The sequence below is a fragment of the Apus apus genome, chromosome 1 (assembly GCF_020740795.1).
Source record: "Apus apus isolate bApuApu2 chromosome 1, bApuApu2.pri.cur, whole genome shotgun sequence".
Lineage (NCBI taxonomy): Eukaryota > Metazoa > Chordata > Aves > Apodiformes > Apodidae > Apus > Apus apus.
The window spans coordinates 601,701-616,530 of NC_067282.1; the positions used below are offsets into that span (position 1 = coordinate 601,701).

The 14,830-nt window shown below is 54.1% G+C and overlaps 1 protein-coding gene across 8 annotated transcripts in view; it reads left to right on the forward strand.

Moving 5' to 3' along the window:
* The window catches only part of SLCO2B1 (solute carrier organic anion transporter family member 2B1), a 57,593-nt gene that overhangs the window by 21,975 nt on the left and 20,788 nt on the right, over positions 1-14,830 (forward strand). For 7 of the 8 annotated variants that reach the window (XM_051608697.1, XM_051608695.1, XM_051608694.1 and 4 more), the window contains 3 exons: positions 491-589; positions 3,181-3,344; positions 14,571-14,679. In XM_051608697.1, coding sequence (XP_051464657.1) covers positions 491-589; positions 3,181-3,344; positions 14,571-14,679 — 372 coding nt within the window. The remainder of the gene's footprint in view (positions 1-490; positions 590-3,180; positions 3,345-14,570; positions 14,680-14,830) is intronic. The other variant, XM_051608698.1, reaches the window with a different exon arrangement.

Genomic DNA, 14,830 nt, shown 5'->3' on the forward strand with positions numbered 1-14,830 from the left:
AAAACCAGCTCATTTCTGTCAAGGGACTGAAAATACCACAGCAAATGTTGCTTTGGTAGGTGCTCCCAACCTCTGAACCATATTTGGAAGGGTCATCTGGGAGACAGAGGCTGAATCTTCCATAGGTTGAATTTTTTAATCAGTCATTCACAGAGTTTGCTGATGGCTTTTACCTCCTTGACCTTGTCAAGAAACTTTGCATTCCTTGTATTTCTTATGCCAAGGGGCATATCTTGTTCCTGGGTCTCTTTCAGTCTGTCTAGGATGGTGAAGAAAAGCAGCAGGAAGGGATCTGAGTTTTGAGAAACCTTTTCTGTGGAGGGATCCTGGGAAGCACGGGGCAGTTGTCCTGGGAAAGGTGTGAGATAAACCAGCTGGAGGCAGATGGGGTGGACCCTGGTCCAGGGCAATCCTGGCTCAAGGGATCTCCTGTCCCCCAAGGTCCCTTCAGGCAGGGCTGAGCTCCTCTCTGCTCTCCCCCCTTCTGCAGGGATCCTGTTCTCCGTGACTGTCATCGGGCCAGGGGTGGCTTTCATGCTGGGCTCTGCCATGCTGAGGTTTTATGTTGACATTGACAAAGTCTCCAGAGGTGAGTGAAGGTGCCCTTGGAGACCCCACCAGCACCTTTCATCCTGTGTCCCCCCTGGTCAGCCAGCCCCTCTCTGGGCTTCCCAACCCCCAAGGGATGAGGGTGCAACCCCTTTCCCTGCTGTCCCACCTGTTAAATCACTTTGTAGAATCATATGATTGTTCTGGTTGGAAAACACCTTGGAGATCAGAGTGTCCAATTATTTACCAAACCCTGCCAAGGCCACCCCTGCCCCATGTCCCTCAGCACCATCTCCAGGGCTTGGAAACCCCTCCAGGGATGGGGACTCCCCCCCTGCCCTGGGCAGCCTGGGCCAGGCCCTGACAACCCTTGCCAGGAAGGAATTGTTCCCCAGATCCAACCTCAGCCTCCCCTGGCACAACTTGAGGCCGTTCCCTCTGGTCCTGTCGCTTGTTCCTGGGGAGCAGAGCCCGACCCCCCTGGCTCCAACCTCCTCTCAGGAGCTGCAGAGCCAGCAGGTCTCCCCTCAGCCTCCTTTGCTCCAGGCTGGACACCCCCAGCTCCCTCAGCTGCTCCTCACAAGTTCTCCAGCCCCTTCTCCTTCTGCTCCAGCCCCTTCCCCAGCTCCCTTGCCCTTCTCTGGACACGCTCCAGCCCCTCCATGTCCTTCTTGTCCTGAGGGGCCAGAACTGCCCCCAGGACTCCAGGTGCCCCCTCCCCAGTGCCCAGCACAGGGACATGATCTTGTTTCCACATTCCTCCCATCCTACCCTTCTAACCAAAACAATTCCATGGTTCTAAGTAGAAAAGAGGTGCTGGGTAGGGCAGAAGAGGAAGATGAAATGGGCCCTTCCTGGGCTATTAGAGCATTTGTACTCATTTCCTTTTTAGCTGCTCTTGAAACCCAGCCTGGAGAGCTGGAGGCTCTTTTCCTGGTTATTAACAGAGCAGACACACCATTTTACAGCCCAGCATATCCACCCATGGGGAAAAAGATGATGGACAGGATCATTTGGGTGGTGACCAGAGAGCCTCAGGGCTGGGACTGCGTGAGCAGCAGGTGTTGAAACTAAAGATGCATGAGCTCTGGCTCCTTCTCGGTGCCTCCAGCTCATTCCTGCCCTCTGAATTCACCAGATGTTTTTGTTTTCACCTGGATTTTGTCACTCTCTACGTTTCTACTAGTTACTCTGGTCTCAGTGTTGCCTCCTGCTATCAAGCTACCTCCAAGCTTATTGCTCCAGCCATGCTCCTCAGTGGCTGAACCTCAGAGAGGCATCTGGAGGTCTTCTTGGTTTGTCTGCCTCTGAAGGCTGAAGGCATGGAACTAGGGGCTGCTCCCTGCCTGCACACCCTGGTGCTCGAGGTGTCCATCTTCTGCAAGCAGATGTTGGATGAGAAACGTGCCAGAGTAGTGAGAACTGGAGAACACCCAGTTCTAGAGCTGCCTTCAGCCTTCAGATGCCTTCAGCCTGCTGGGAAAAGCCAGCCACCCGTGGCTGCCTGATGCTCAATCTGATCTAACCTCCTGTTTTCCTAGGGAAAAAAAAAAACCAACAACCAACCTTCCTGCTGTTAATTCAGGAAAGGATTTAAAATTCCAGTTGGCTAAATGCATCTTGCAGGGAGGAGATTATCACACATTTCTTTGGCCCATCACTTGTTGCTTCCCAAGGTGGGAGATTAGAAGTGGCAGCACCTGCTGCACCCAAATCCAGTTAAGGGATTTGAGTTTCCATTGCACCCCCCAGGGAGAAGAGCTCACTTATGTTAAACCTCAGAGTTAAGGAAGAGGTTTCTGGCAGGACTCCTTTCCTGGGATGGCCCAGGAATACTATCTAACCACAGGGATCCCCTTCTTCTGTAGAAATATTTCTTGGTTCAGACTCACCCTGTTGTGAATTCACACCCTGGCTCCTGCAGATCTTGTTTTATTTCTGCCAGGTACCCTCCCCACAGAAAATGGTCCCTTTGGCAGGGTGGCCTGAGGAGGCTGGGGGCACAGCAGGAGGACAGACAGGAGGAAGGGACAGAATCCCTTTAAAGCATTTTTAAGGATCATCTTCTGTTGGTCGAGCTGGAAACCAGACACTGGCTGATGGAGCAGACTGGTGGGAAGAGCTCCAGGGTCCAAGTCCTGCTGTGAACAGGGGGTCCTGACTGTACAGAACTAAACCAGGGCTCTTGGCTGCCAGCAGTTAATTGGAGTTAACTCCATTTTAATCTTAGGAAAGGATTTTTTGTCCTGTCTTGACAGACCTCATGGATAATCCGTTTGAGTGAGTCCTTCCAAGCTTTTTCACACCACGAATATCCCTTCTCTGAGAAGGCTGTGCTGGGGGTGCTCTCCTTTGCCTTTCCAGCTCTAGGACATCCCTGTCCCAGTCATCTCCATCCAAAAGGTTTTTTCCACACCCGGGTGGTAACAAGGAATGACATTTAGCACCTTGAGATGAGTCAGGTGCAAACGCTGCTCAGCCCCTCAAACTGGTGGTCACCAGGTTGGGAGCCACCACTCTGGAGCACCCTGATGGCTGGGATGACTGAGCCACCCATCACCATCCCTTTGGAGCACTGGGATCCCTCCACCCACCTCTGCTTTAACCCCCATTTCTCCCTGTGTGTTGCAGACAAAGTCCAGCTCACCCACAAAGACCCGCGGTGGGTCGGCGCCTGGTGGCTTGGGTTCCTGGTGGCAGCCAGCCTGGTGGCCCTGTCTGCAGTGCCCTACTTCTTCTTCCCGAGGGAAATGCCGAAGGAGGTAGGGGAGGTGCTGCAGATGACACCCCAAAAGGCAGGTGGGAGCTGAGCTTTGCTCTCCTCTCCTTGGTCAGAGGCCTTTGGAAGCTCAGTGAAACCCAATGGCCGTGGTCGTCTCCTTGGTGGGACACTGGAAACACCACCTGGGTGTTGATTGTGTGTCCAGCTCTGGGGCTCCCAACATAAGAAGGACATGGAGCTGCTGGAGCAAATCTCCCCTGGACATCAGTCCATCCCATCAGTGCTGTCCTCGCTGGTGGGAGGCTCCAAAAAATTATTGTCTTCCGTGTTGCAAAGCTTTGTCTCATCTCCAGTCTGTGTTTTAGTCCTTGGTTTGTTATTCTGCCCCAACACAAGGAGGACATGGAGCTGTTGGAGAGAGGCCAGAGGAGGCCCCAGAGATGCTGGGAGGGCTGGAGCAGCTCTGCTCTGGAGCCAGGCTGGGAGAGTTGGGGTGTTGAGCCTGGAGAAGAGAAGGCTCCAGGGAGAGCTGAGAGCACCTTCCAGGGCCTGAAGGGGCTCCAGGAAAGCTGGGGAGGGGCTTGGGACAAGGGCAGGGAGGGCTGGGAGCAGGGGGAAGGGTTTCCAGCTGGCAGAGGGAGCTGGAGCTGAGATGTGAGGGAGAAATTCTGGGCTGTGAGGGTGGGGAGAGCCTGGCCCAGGTTGCCCAGGGAAGCTGTGGCTGCCCCATCCCTGGCAGTGTTGAAGGGCAGGTTGGATGGGGCTTGGAGCAGCCTGGGCTGCTGGGAGGTGTCCCTGCCCATGGCAGGGAGCTTGGAACTAGATGACCTTGAAGGTCCCTTCCAACCCAAACCAGTCTGGGATTTCTCTGCATGGGAACACATCACGCTGCTCAAGCCCTGTGTGGACTCAGGTCCTCCTCACAGCCACCCTCCTGGCTCACCTGGAGGTGGGTCTCTTTGCAAATGGTCCTGCTCCTTCTGCTGCACCTCTTTGGCAGCTGGTGGGAGATGCAGGAGGGGTGGCCCTTGTTTCCCATCAGGAGGAGCCACCCCTGCCAAGTGATTAAATCAATCCCAGTTGGTAGGAAATATGAATCATGCATTGGGAGCCTTTCCTTAGAAGCAGGTGTTTGAAATCCTGAGGTGGGAGGGGGGTCTGCCTCAATTCTCCTTCCAAAACCCCTTCCCCCTCCTTCCAAAGCCCCTTTTCACTCTCCATGGGGTCAGCTCCTGCCCCAGCACCCACCTTCACCCGCTGCTGCTTCTCACTGCGACCTCTTCACTGGCCAAAAGGGTTTTAGATGTTTCCCAGCCCCTAAACCCCCTGCTTCTGTAAAGTTCTTGGAGATAACTACCAGTGAAAAACCTTTAGTAGCCAAAACTTGTTATTGCAAGCCCAACTGACCCCTGCCTGCCTGTCTGCCCGGGGGGGCTTGTTCCTGGCTCTTGCTGGTGCTCACTGGTGGGACGGGACTTTGCTCCATGTTTACTACCAGGGTTTTTACTTCTCCTGAGCTCTTCAGTGCTGGTGCCAGGATGCAAAACATCTCATGAGCTTCCCCAGGGTTTCTCTGGCTGCAGGTCGGGGCTTTTTGGCAACTGGTGTGTTGTGAGGAATAACAGAAAGCAAATCGTGGCATCCTGCTGTGGTTACTGAAGCTGCTGGGACGCGCTTAGTAGGTGAAACTGTGTTTGTCTCCATGTCTTGGCTTCACTTGAACCTGTGTGATTGGCTTTCATGCCTTGGGCCAGAGTCAAAGCTTTCTTGTCTAAACAAGTCCATGCACAGTCTGGTGCAGAATAATTCTTCATTTCTCCTGCCCCTGCCTGAATTACTGCAGAAACAAGTGATTCTTCAGGAGGTTTGGGTTTTCCCTCCCTGGGGAAAAAGCGACCTGATGTGCCAGTCACACTTCTGGGGAAAACATGACCTGATGTGCCAGTTACACTTCTGGGGATATGATGGTCTTCTGCTGGGTTACGTGTGCTGAGAGGTTTGCAGAGATGCTGCAGTTCTGGGAGGTAATTGGGTGGAAAGTGCTCTGCTGCTCTCAGGAAACAGGCTCAAGTTGCACCAGGGGAGGTTTAGGTGAGATATTAGAAAAAAATGTCTTGACTAAAAGGGACATTAAACCCTGGCCCAGGCTGCCCAGGGAGGTGGTCGAGTCCCCATCCCTGGAGGGGTTTCAGAGCTGTGTAGAGGTGGTGCTGAGGGACATGGGTTAAGCACTGGGCTTGGTAGAGTTGGGTTAATGGCTGGTAGAGTTGGGTTGTGGTTGGACTCGATGATCTTAAAGGTCTTTTCCAACCAGCAGGATTCTGGGATCCTGTGCCTCTGGGATCCTGTGCTTGCAGGATGAGGACAATACAGTGTTCCTGATGGATTCTCCTGGAGCTTGGTTCACTTTGAACTCCTTATGGATGATCTTTATTAGCAGAACCTGCTTAATGAGCACGGGTGGCAAACCACGTCTGAGGGGAGAGTCCTTTATTAGGGCTGATGGGAATATTAATTTCATAAATGGGATAAAAGAGTGTCCTTCAAACTAAAAGAAAAGCACTTTTTAAAAAAATTTATTTTTCAAGGGTTGAGCAGTTTTGAAGAGTTGGAGGAAGTTTTGGTTGGATATTGATTTCAAAAAGCAGCAGGAAGATTTCACCCTGCTCTACTGGAGTCCTCCCAGCTGGCTGAGCACCCACCTGTCCCTTTGCAGCCCAAATCTTCTTGAATTTCTCTCCACTTTAACATTTTCCCCTGAGAGCTTTTGGAAATGGTTAACACTAAAGAATAATAATAGGAAAAGAATCTAAGGGATGGCAAAATTTTCCTCCCCTTGCACGATGGGAGATGCCAGGACCAGCTGAGCTGGCTCAGGAACATCCCATGGAGGAACCAGCACCAGCAGCAGCAGCAAGGGGCCCTGCTTAAAGTAACTATAATAATGATAATGATAATATTAATAGCTCATTAGAAACTCTGCCAGATGCTGTTCTGGATAAAACATCTGTCTTCCTCTGCTTGGCTCTGGTTTGGGATGGAGATCACAGAATCACAGGATCATCATGGTTGAAAAAGACCTCTAAGATAACTGAGTCCCACCATCAACCCAGAAAATAACCCACCAAGGCCACTAGAGCATGTCCTGAAGTGCCACCTCTGCATGTGTTTTGAATCCCTCCAGGGATGGTGGCTCCACCAGGGGATGTTGCAGAGAGGGAAGGTGGGATCCCTGTGGCAGCTCCTCATCCAGGCTCTGCAGCACGAAGCCCCATCCTGGACACACTGCAGAGAGGAAGGGAGGGATGGGGCCAGGGCAGGGTTTCCCAGAGCAGCAAGTCAGCAAAGGGACATTCTGATAACCTTTGGGTCAACCCTGTTTAAATGCAGCTGCTGCAGCTTCACAGTCAGTCAGCATTTCCTTGGCTGCCTTTGGCTTCAGGGATTCTGCCTGGGCAAAGCAGGAGAAAAGCCCTGAGCAGCAGAGCAGCCACAGGCTGCAAGCACTGAAGGCATCAACTGGGCTTTTAAATCATATCATATCATATCATATCATATCATATCATATCATATCATATCATATCATCATGGTTTAAGTTGGAATGGACCTTAGAGATCATCTAGATCCAACCCCCTGCCATGGGCAGGGACACCTCCCAGCAGCCCAGGCTGCTCCAAGCCCCATCCAACCTGCCCTTCAACACTGCCAGGGATGGGGCAGCCACAGCTTCCCTGGGCAACCTGGGCCAGGCTCTCCCCACCCTCACAGCCCAGAATTTCCTCCTCATGTCCCACCTAAATCTCCCCTCTTCCAGTTTTAATCCATTCCCCCTTGTCCTCTCACTACAAGCCCTGGTCGATCATGTTTGTAAAGCCCCAGCACAGAATCTTACCCACAGCAAGTGTCTCCATGCACGGCAGCCACAGGAACCCAGGGGAGAAGCACAGGCTGGCTCTGCTCACAGAAGCAGCAGAATTGCATTCCCCAACACAGGAAGGACACGGAGCTGTTGGAGAGGCCAGAGGAGGCCCCGGAGATGCTGGGAGGGCTGGAGCAGCTCTGCTCTGGAGCCAGGCTGGGAGAGTTGGGGTGTTGAGCCTGGAGAAGAGAAGGCTCCAGGGAGACCTGAGAGCACCTTCCAGGGCCTGAAGGGGCTCCAGGAAAGCTGGGGAGGGGCTTGGGACAAGGGCAGGGAGGGCTGGGAGCAGGGGGAAGGGTTTCCAGCTGGCAGAGGGAGCTGGAGCTGAGATGTGAGGGAGAAATTCTGGGCTGTGAGGGTGGGGAGAGCCTGGCCCAGGTTGCCCAGGGAAGCTGTGGCTGCCCCATCCCTGGCAGTGTTGAAGGGCAGGTTGGATGGGGCTTGGAGCAGCCTGGGCTGCTGGGAGGTGTCCCTGCCCATGTAGGACTATATGATCTTTAAGGTCCATTTCAACTCAAACCATTCCATGTTTCTATGCTGTTTCTGCTCCACCAGCTGGGGGCTTCATTTGTGGAGGCCAAAAAGGAATTTCAGGTGCCCCAGGCCAAGGTGTCCTTGTGCCACTTGCTGCCTGCAGACCCCTGGGACCACACATCTCTCAACAGATGGTGAGACTGCCAGGAAATAAGGTGTCCCCAAGCTGTGGGTATGTTTCCCCACTGCAGAGTCCACCAAACAAGATCCCACCAGCAAAATCTGGCCCATGGCTCATTCCTTCTTGCTGCCAAAGACGCTGAACCTCTTCTCTGGTTCTCATCCTACCTTCACCTGTCTTTCTTCCTCCTGCCTCACTCCCTATAAAGTCACCTGAGCCCTTGATGGTTTCTCCAGACCAAGAACCATCCTCCTCAATAGGCATCATCCAGCAAAAGCTGAATATCAGCACCTCCCTCTGTCCCTTTGGAGACTCATTTGCCACCTCCCATCAGCCAGGGCAGATCCACATTCTTTATTCTCCAGCCCCATTTCAGCCTCACTTTTATTTGATGGCTTCTCTCTTTGAAGTTCCTGAAATTACTAGTGCTCTCAATGTGAACATTTCTGATAATGAGAGTTTGCTCTTTTGATCTTTTTTTTTTTTTTTCATAAATCACTCATTCCAGACCCAGAACATTTTTATTTCTCTGCTTTGATACTTGTCAGTAAGTTTCTAGCACCAACATACCCTGAAGGATCCTGTTTGAGGAACCATCACAGCAAAGCTATAAAGTTGTCATGATCTCAGGGAGTGAGAGGATAAGGCTGTTGCTGGACAAACTGTTTCTAGTCAAGACCAGTTTGTGGTTTTCCCCCCAATAATTCCAGTTTAACCCTTCCTCCCTAAGCCTGAACCATTTCTCAGGGTTGTGTCCCGGATTGTGGGGAACTGCAGCATTTGAGCATTTTCCAGTTGCTGAGGAATTCCCAGTTTAGCTCCTGCTTTGCCATCTGTCTCTCAGTGGTGGTGTCAGATCCCAACCCAAGCACTTGGGATGCTGCCTGATAAAGGTTTTCCCTGCACTTTGGCTTGAGCTCAGTGTCTGTCTGTCTGTCTGTCTGTCTGTCTGCAGCCTTGCTGGCTGTTGTCCTACAGCTGGTAAAACACCTCCTGAGTCCCTGCAGCTCCGTGGCTGAAGAGAAAAGGGGTTGGAAAGGGGAAAAGTGCTCTCAGGAGCACCTGAAACCAAGGCAGGAGGGCTGACCTTGCTCAGCAGTTCTCCTGTGCAAGATCTGTCTTGTAGCCTCCATTAGCTTGTGGTTCAGGTTTCCTTCTGGGACACTCCAAGGTCACCTAGAAGCAAAACATCCCCCAAGCCCTGCAAAGGGATGGGGGGGGGGGAGGTGACATTTCCTCCTCACCCTGACAAAGGTTCCACTGTGAAGTCAGCACGTGTCCTCTGCAGACACTTGCCTGCTGCAAACAGCTCAGGTGGATTTCATGGGAAGCAGATCCGCGTGTCCCGGTGGCGTCCAAGCCCTGGTGGCTCTGGTTGGGTGTCATGTGGTCCCCTCTGGACATCAGTCCTTCCCATCAGTGCTGTCCTCCTAAGCCTCCCTGGGAGGAGGCTCCAGAAAATTATTTCCTTCCATGTTGCAAAGCTTTGTCTCATCTCCAGTCTGTGTTTTAGTCCTTGGTTTGTTATTTTGCCCCTGAGAAGGACACGGAGCTGTTGGAGAGAGGCCAGAGGAGGCCCCGGAGATGCTGGGAGGGCTGGAGCAGCTCTGCTCTGGAGCCAGGCTGGGAGAGTTGGGGTGTTGAGCCTGGAGAAGAGAAGGCTCCAGGGAGACCTGAGAGCACCTTCCAGGGCCTGAAGGGGCTCCAGGAAAGCTGGGGAGGGGCTTGGGACAAGGGCAGGGAGGGCTGGGAGCAGGGGGAAGGGTTTCCAGCTGGCAGAGGGAGCTGGAGCTGAGATGTGAGGGAGAAATTCTGGGCTGTGAGGGTGGGGAGAGCCTGGCCCAGGTTGCCCAGGGAAGCTGTGGCTGCCCCATCCCTGGCAGTGTTGAAGGGCAGGTTGGATGGGGCTTGGAGCAGCCTGGGCTGCTGGGAGGTGTCCCTGCCCATGTAGGGGGTTGGAACTAGGTGATCTTGAAGGTCCTTTTCTCCAGCCCCATGGATGCTGGTGCTGCTCTTGGCTCCATCATGGGATTGCACCAGCATGACCAAGCCTGCAAAGAGCCTCCTGCCCTGTGCTGGGATGTCTGGGGACTTCCCAACTCCCGGGAGGTATTTGCAGGCTGCAAAGAGCTGACAGCTCTCTCTGGGGTTGTCCCAGAGGACATCCCAGGTCCAGAGTGGTGGGATGGGTCTGGGACAGCGACTCAACCCTTCTGTGCTGTCAGAGACATTGGGGAAGTGAGAAAGAACTTCCTCAGTTGCTGCCTGGGGACAGTTTGGCTGCACTGGTACAGAACCTACCACGTGCATCCAGCAGTGACCTTGTGAGCTTCCAGCACCCGTGAAAAGCTGAAATGAAAATAACCTGATGGGGAACTCTCCTCAAGCCCTGCCCCAGCTGGAGTTACCAGTTAATGGGAAAGCTTAAAGGGAGAGGACAGGGAAACCTTAAAGCTTTGTCTGGAAACCTTTGCTCCTACCATGTCCTGAAGCCACCTCGTTGAAGCCCCTAAACCACCAGCAAAGGCAGCCTTGAAATCCAGGGAATGATCTGGGAGGCAACTGGGGGGGCCTGAGTGGCAGGGCATGGTGGTGCCACTGGGATGCTGCAGGGATGGGCTTGGTCTCCACGTTTGGATGTTCCCCTGGGAGCTCACAAGCCAGGAGCAAACAGCAGCTAAATATAAACTCCCCCTTTTGCCCGAGCAAGGTGCCCCGTGGCTGCTTGTGCCAACACTTGAGGAAACAGGGTCCCTGGTGGGAGCCAGGCTGGCTGGGAAAGGCATAATGAAGTGTTTGGAGGGAGCACGACCTTGTCAGCGGGGAAAATAGTTCTGGGTTTGTTTGTTGTTGTTGTTGTTGTTGTGTTTTTTCCAAGCCCTGAGGTTTTACATCTTGTTTGTCTCATGTGAAAATAGCTGCTCTGAGCTGCCCCTGCGCTGAGGCGGCGGCCAGAGGAAGCAAGGAGAGCCTCTCTCTCCCAGAGCAGGTCATTTGTCCCTTTTCCCAGGGGTGTATCTGGATACCAGCAGGCTGCCAGCACCCCGGGCTGCCCTTCTCGCAGGTGCAGCAGCAGGCAGGTGCAGGCAGGAGCCTGGTGTGCAGGCAGGCTGCATCACCTGCCTTTCCTGCAGAGCAGCTCTCAGCTCTGATCCTTCAGACCTGATCTTGTCCCAGCAGGCAAACGGGGCTTTCTCCTGCTGAAGGTCAGGTTAGGGATGGCCTTCCTGATGCAAAGCATGGGGGAGCTTCATCCTCCTGCCTCAAAAGCCTGTCGGCCTCCTCCTTCCATCCATGTTCAGGCAGGGGGGTTGGACTAGATGATTTCAGAGGTCCCTTCCAAGCCTGGTGACTTGATGAGGGGAGGGACTGATTTCGAGGGCTTGCAGGGAGAGGACAAGGGGGAATGGATCAGAACTGGAAGAGGGGAGATTTAGGTTGGACGTTAGGAGAGAATTCTTCACTGTGAGGGTGGGGAGAGCCTGGCCCAGGTTGCCCAGGGAAGCTGTGGCTGCCCCATCCCTGGCAGTGTTGAAGGGCAGGTTGGATGGGGCTTGGAGCAGCCTGGGCTGCTGGGAGGTGTCCCTGCCCATGCAGGGGGGTTGGGACCTGATGATTTTCAAGGTCCCTTCCTACCCAAACCATTCTATTATTCCATGAGTCCATGATTCTATGACTCTACCCTCCCACTGATCTCACAGTGACAGACAAAATCCTGTTGCAAAAACATGGGATGCAGGAGGAGCCCGTTCACAGGTGAGTGTGCACCAGGAAACTGAGTGCTCCAAGGAATCGTCCTGAAAAATCCTAGTGTGGGGGCATTTTGCAAGGTCATCAAATCATACAATGGTTTGGGTTGGAAGGGACCTTAAAGCCCATCCAGTGCCACCCCTGCATGGGCAGGGACACCTCCCAGCAGCCCAGGCTGCTCCAAGCCCCATCCAACCTGCCCTTCAACACTGCCAGGGATGGGGCAGCCACAGCTTCCCTGGGCAACCTGGGCCAGGCTCTCCCCACCCTCACAGCCCAGAATTTCTCCCTCACATCTCAGCTCCAGCTCCCTCTGCCAGCTGGAAACCCTTCCCCCTGCTCCCAGCCCTCCCTGCCCTTGTCCCAAGCCCCTCCCCAGCTTTCCTGGAGCCCCTTCAGGCCCTGGAAGGTGCTCTCAGGTCTCCCTGGAGCCTTCTCTTCTCCAGGCTCAACACCCCAACTCTCCCAGCCTGGCTCCAGAGCAGAGCTGCTCCAGCCCTCCCAGCATCTCCATCACCCTTCTCTGGCCCCTCTCCAACAGCTCCATGTCTCTCCTGTGCTGAGGGCTCCAGAGCTGGACACAACAGTCCAGGGGGGTCTCAGCAGAGCAGAACAGAGGGGACAATCCCCTCCCTCACATCTTTTTGCTCCTCCTTGCCATGATGCTGCAGCAGATGCCTGCTGAGCAGCCAGTCCCATGTTGTTGCACCTCCTCACTCTGGATGACCACATCTCCCACTCTGAGGAAGTGGGGTTGGACTAGATGATCTTTCAAGGTCCCTTCCAACCCCTAAGATTCTGTAATGCTAAAATCCCCCCTGGCAGGAGCTCAGCATCCTTGGCAGGGCTCCAGCACCACTGATGATAGAGCCAGGCAGGATCAGTGCTGGTCCCTCTGCTGTTGCCTCCCCAGCGTGTGAACCTCTTCTCTTCAGGAAAGTGCATTCCCTGAGCCTTTCTGGCAGCAACAACAAAAAAATCTATCGTGGGGCCAAGTCAGTGCTGGGAGAGGAGTTTTCCTCCTCCTTGAGGCCTTTGCTCCATGTGCAGACAGCAGCTGCCCCTCGGGTGGGATGTGCAGGTGTGCACAGGAGTGTCCCTCTTGCAGGGGTGATGCTCACACAGAGACCTCCCAGGCTGGGGAACCGGAGCCATTTGGGGCTTTGGGGTTGGTTTTTGGTTTGTTTGGGGCTTGCTTTTGATGTGTAGATAGTGCTCAGCAGACTCTTACCTCTCTGAAGCAGGAGCAGCTGGGAGCTGAGAAAGGCAGAGCCAGGAACCGCTTGGATGTATTTTTGGAAAACGTTGCAGTTGTAGAGAACAGACCCTGGAACTTCACTGGAAAGGGAAAGGAAACTGCATTTTTATCTTTGCACTTGAAAAACATGTTAATCCCCCAGCTCTACCAATAAAAGCCAAGAAAGGAGTTTTGTCACTTTTGCCCTGGAGAGATGCTCTTCAAAAAGGGAAGGTGGCATCTTGACCTCTGGGAGGACTGATAACCAGCCTGGGCTTCAGAGGAAAGGAGATGGTTTCAGACCAAGAGCTGCCTGGTTCTTTCTGTGAGTGAGGAGCCTCTAATTTCTGTGGCACGAAGCTGCTTGTCTGACTCCTGTCAGGTTTGTGTCCGTGGGGATGGTGGAGCTGGAGCTGCTGGCTCTGTCCTTCAGGCTAAAAATACTCTGTGGTTTGCCATGAAAACCACACATCCCTCCCCCCGGGCACCTTCTGCTCCTCCACGTGTGAAGTAGCTTATTTAATCTAGTTACTGCCCTCCACCCAGTGACTGCCCTGGAAGCTGAGCAAGGATCCACACACACCCAAGAAATCTTGTCACTTGTTGACGGGGTGTTGGGCACTTGCCTTGGGCAATGCAGGTGTCTCATGGAGCTGGGGTGGATCTTAGGATCATTGAGTCACTTTGATTGGAAGACACCTTGAGGATCCATCAAATCCAACCCTTCCCCAGCCCTGCCAAGGCCACCCCTGCCCCGTGTCCCTCAGCACCATCTGCAGGGCTTGGAAACCCCTCCAGGGATGGGGACTCCCCCCTGCCCTGGGCAGCCTGGGCCAGGCCCTGACAACCCTTGCCAGGAAGGAATTGTTCCCCAGATCCAACCTCAGCCTCCCCTGGCACAACTTGAGGCCGTTCCCTCTGGTCCTGTCGCTTGTTCCTGGGGAGCAGAGCCCGACCCCCCTGGCTCCAACCTCCTCTCAGGAGCTGCAGAGCCAGCAGGTCTCCCCTCAGCCTCCTTTGCTCCAGGCTGGACACCCCCAGCTCCCCCAGCTGCTCCTCACAAGTTCTCCAGCCCCTTCTCCTTCTGCTCCAGCCCCTTCCCCAGCTCCCTTGCCCTTCTCTGGACACGCTCCAGCCCCTCCATGTCCTTCTTGTCCTGAGGGGCCCAGAACTGCCCCCAGGACTCCAGGTGAATTTGATGATCCAAGCCCTCCATCTCCCACTTCTCCTTTCCTGCCAGTACCTCGTTGCTTGTGAGCAGTGGCATGGTGACACCAAGGCCACAGGTCCTGTGAGCAGCTGGGTTGGTGCCCTGCAGGGCTGTGAGCACCAGCTGAGGCTAAAATTAAGCAGGGACACCTGGGCCCATCTGAGCTTCAGCTGTAAAATGTTGTTCCCCTGAATAGAGAAGGAATAATGGGGGAATCTGCAGGATCTGTCCCCGTCCATGGACCAGGATGGCAGAGGGTGTCCCTTCCTTGCTGCTGTGGGGGCTAAAAATTATCCAAAGCATTACAGGAAGTTACAGTAGCTCCAATTTAGATGAGATGTCCAGGAGCAGGAGAATCATAGCATGGTTTGGGTTGGAAGGGACCTTAAAGATCATCTAGTTCCAACCCCCCCTGCCTGGGCAGGGACACCTCCCAGCAGATCAGGTCATGATTTGGGAGAGAAAAAGTGAGTTCAGAGGAAACTCAGGCATGGTGGGTCCAGTGACAACCTCCTGTCTGTCCCCAGGTGGCGAGTGGGAAGGAGAGTGACAGCAAGAAGAGCAAGGATGTGCTCAGCCAGCTCAGGCTGAGCTCTGAACACCTGCAAAACCTCTCTCTGACCAAGTTCATCAAACGTAAGTGTCTGCATCCCCCACCTCCTGGTGAGGGGGGTTTCACTGCTCACACACAGATGTGTCCAGTTCTAGAGCCCCCAACACAAGGAGGACACGGAGCTGTTGGAGAGAGGCCAGAGGAGGCCCCGGAGATGCTGGGAGGGCTGGAGCA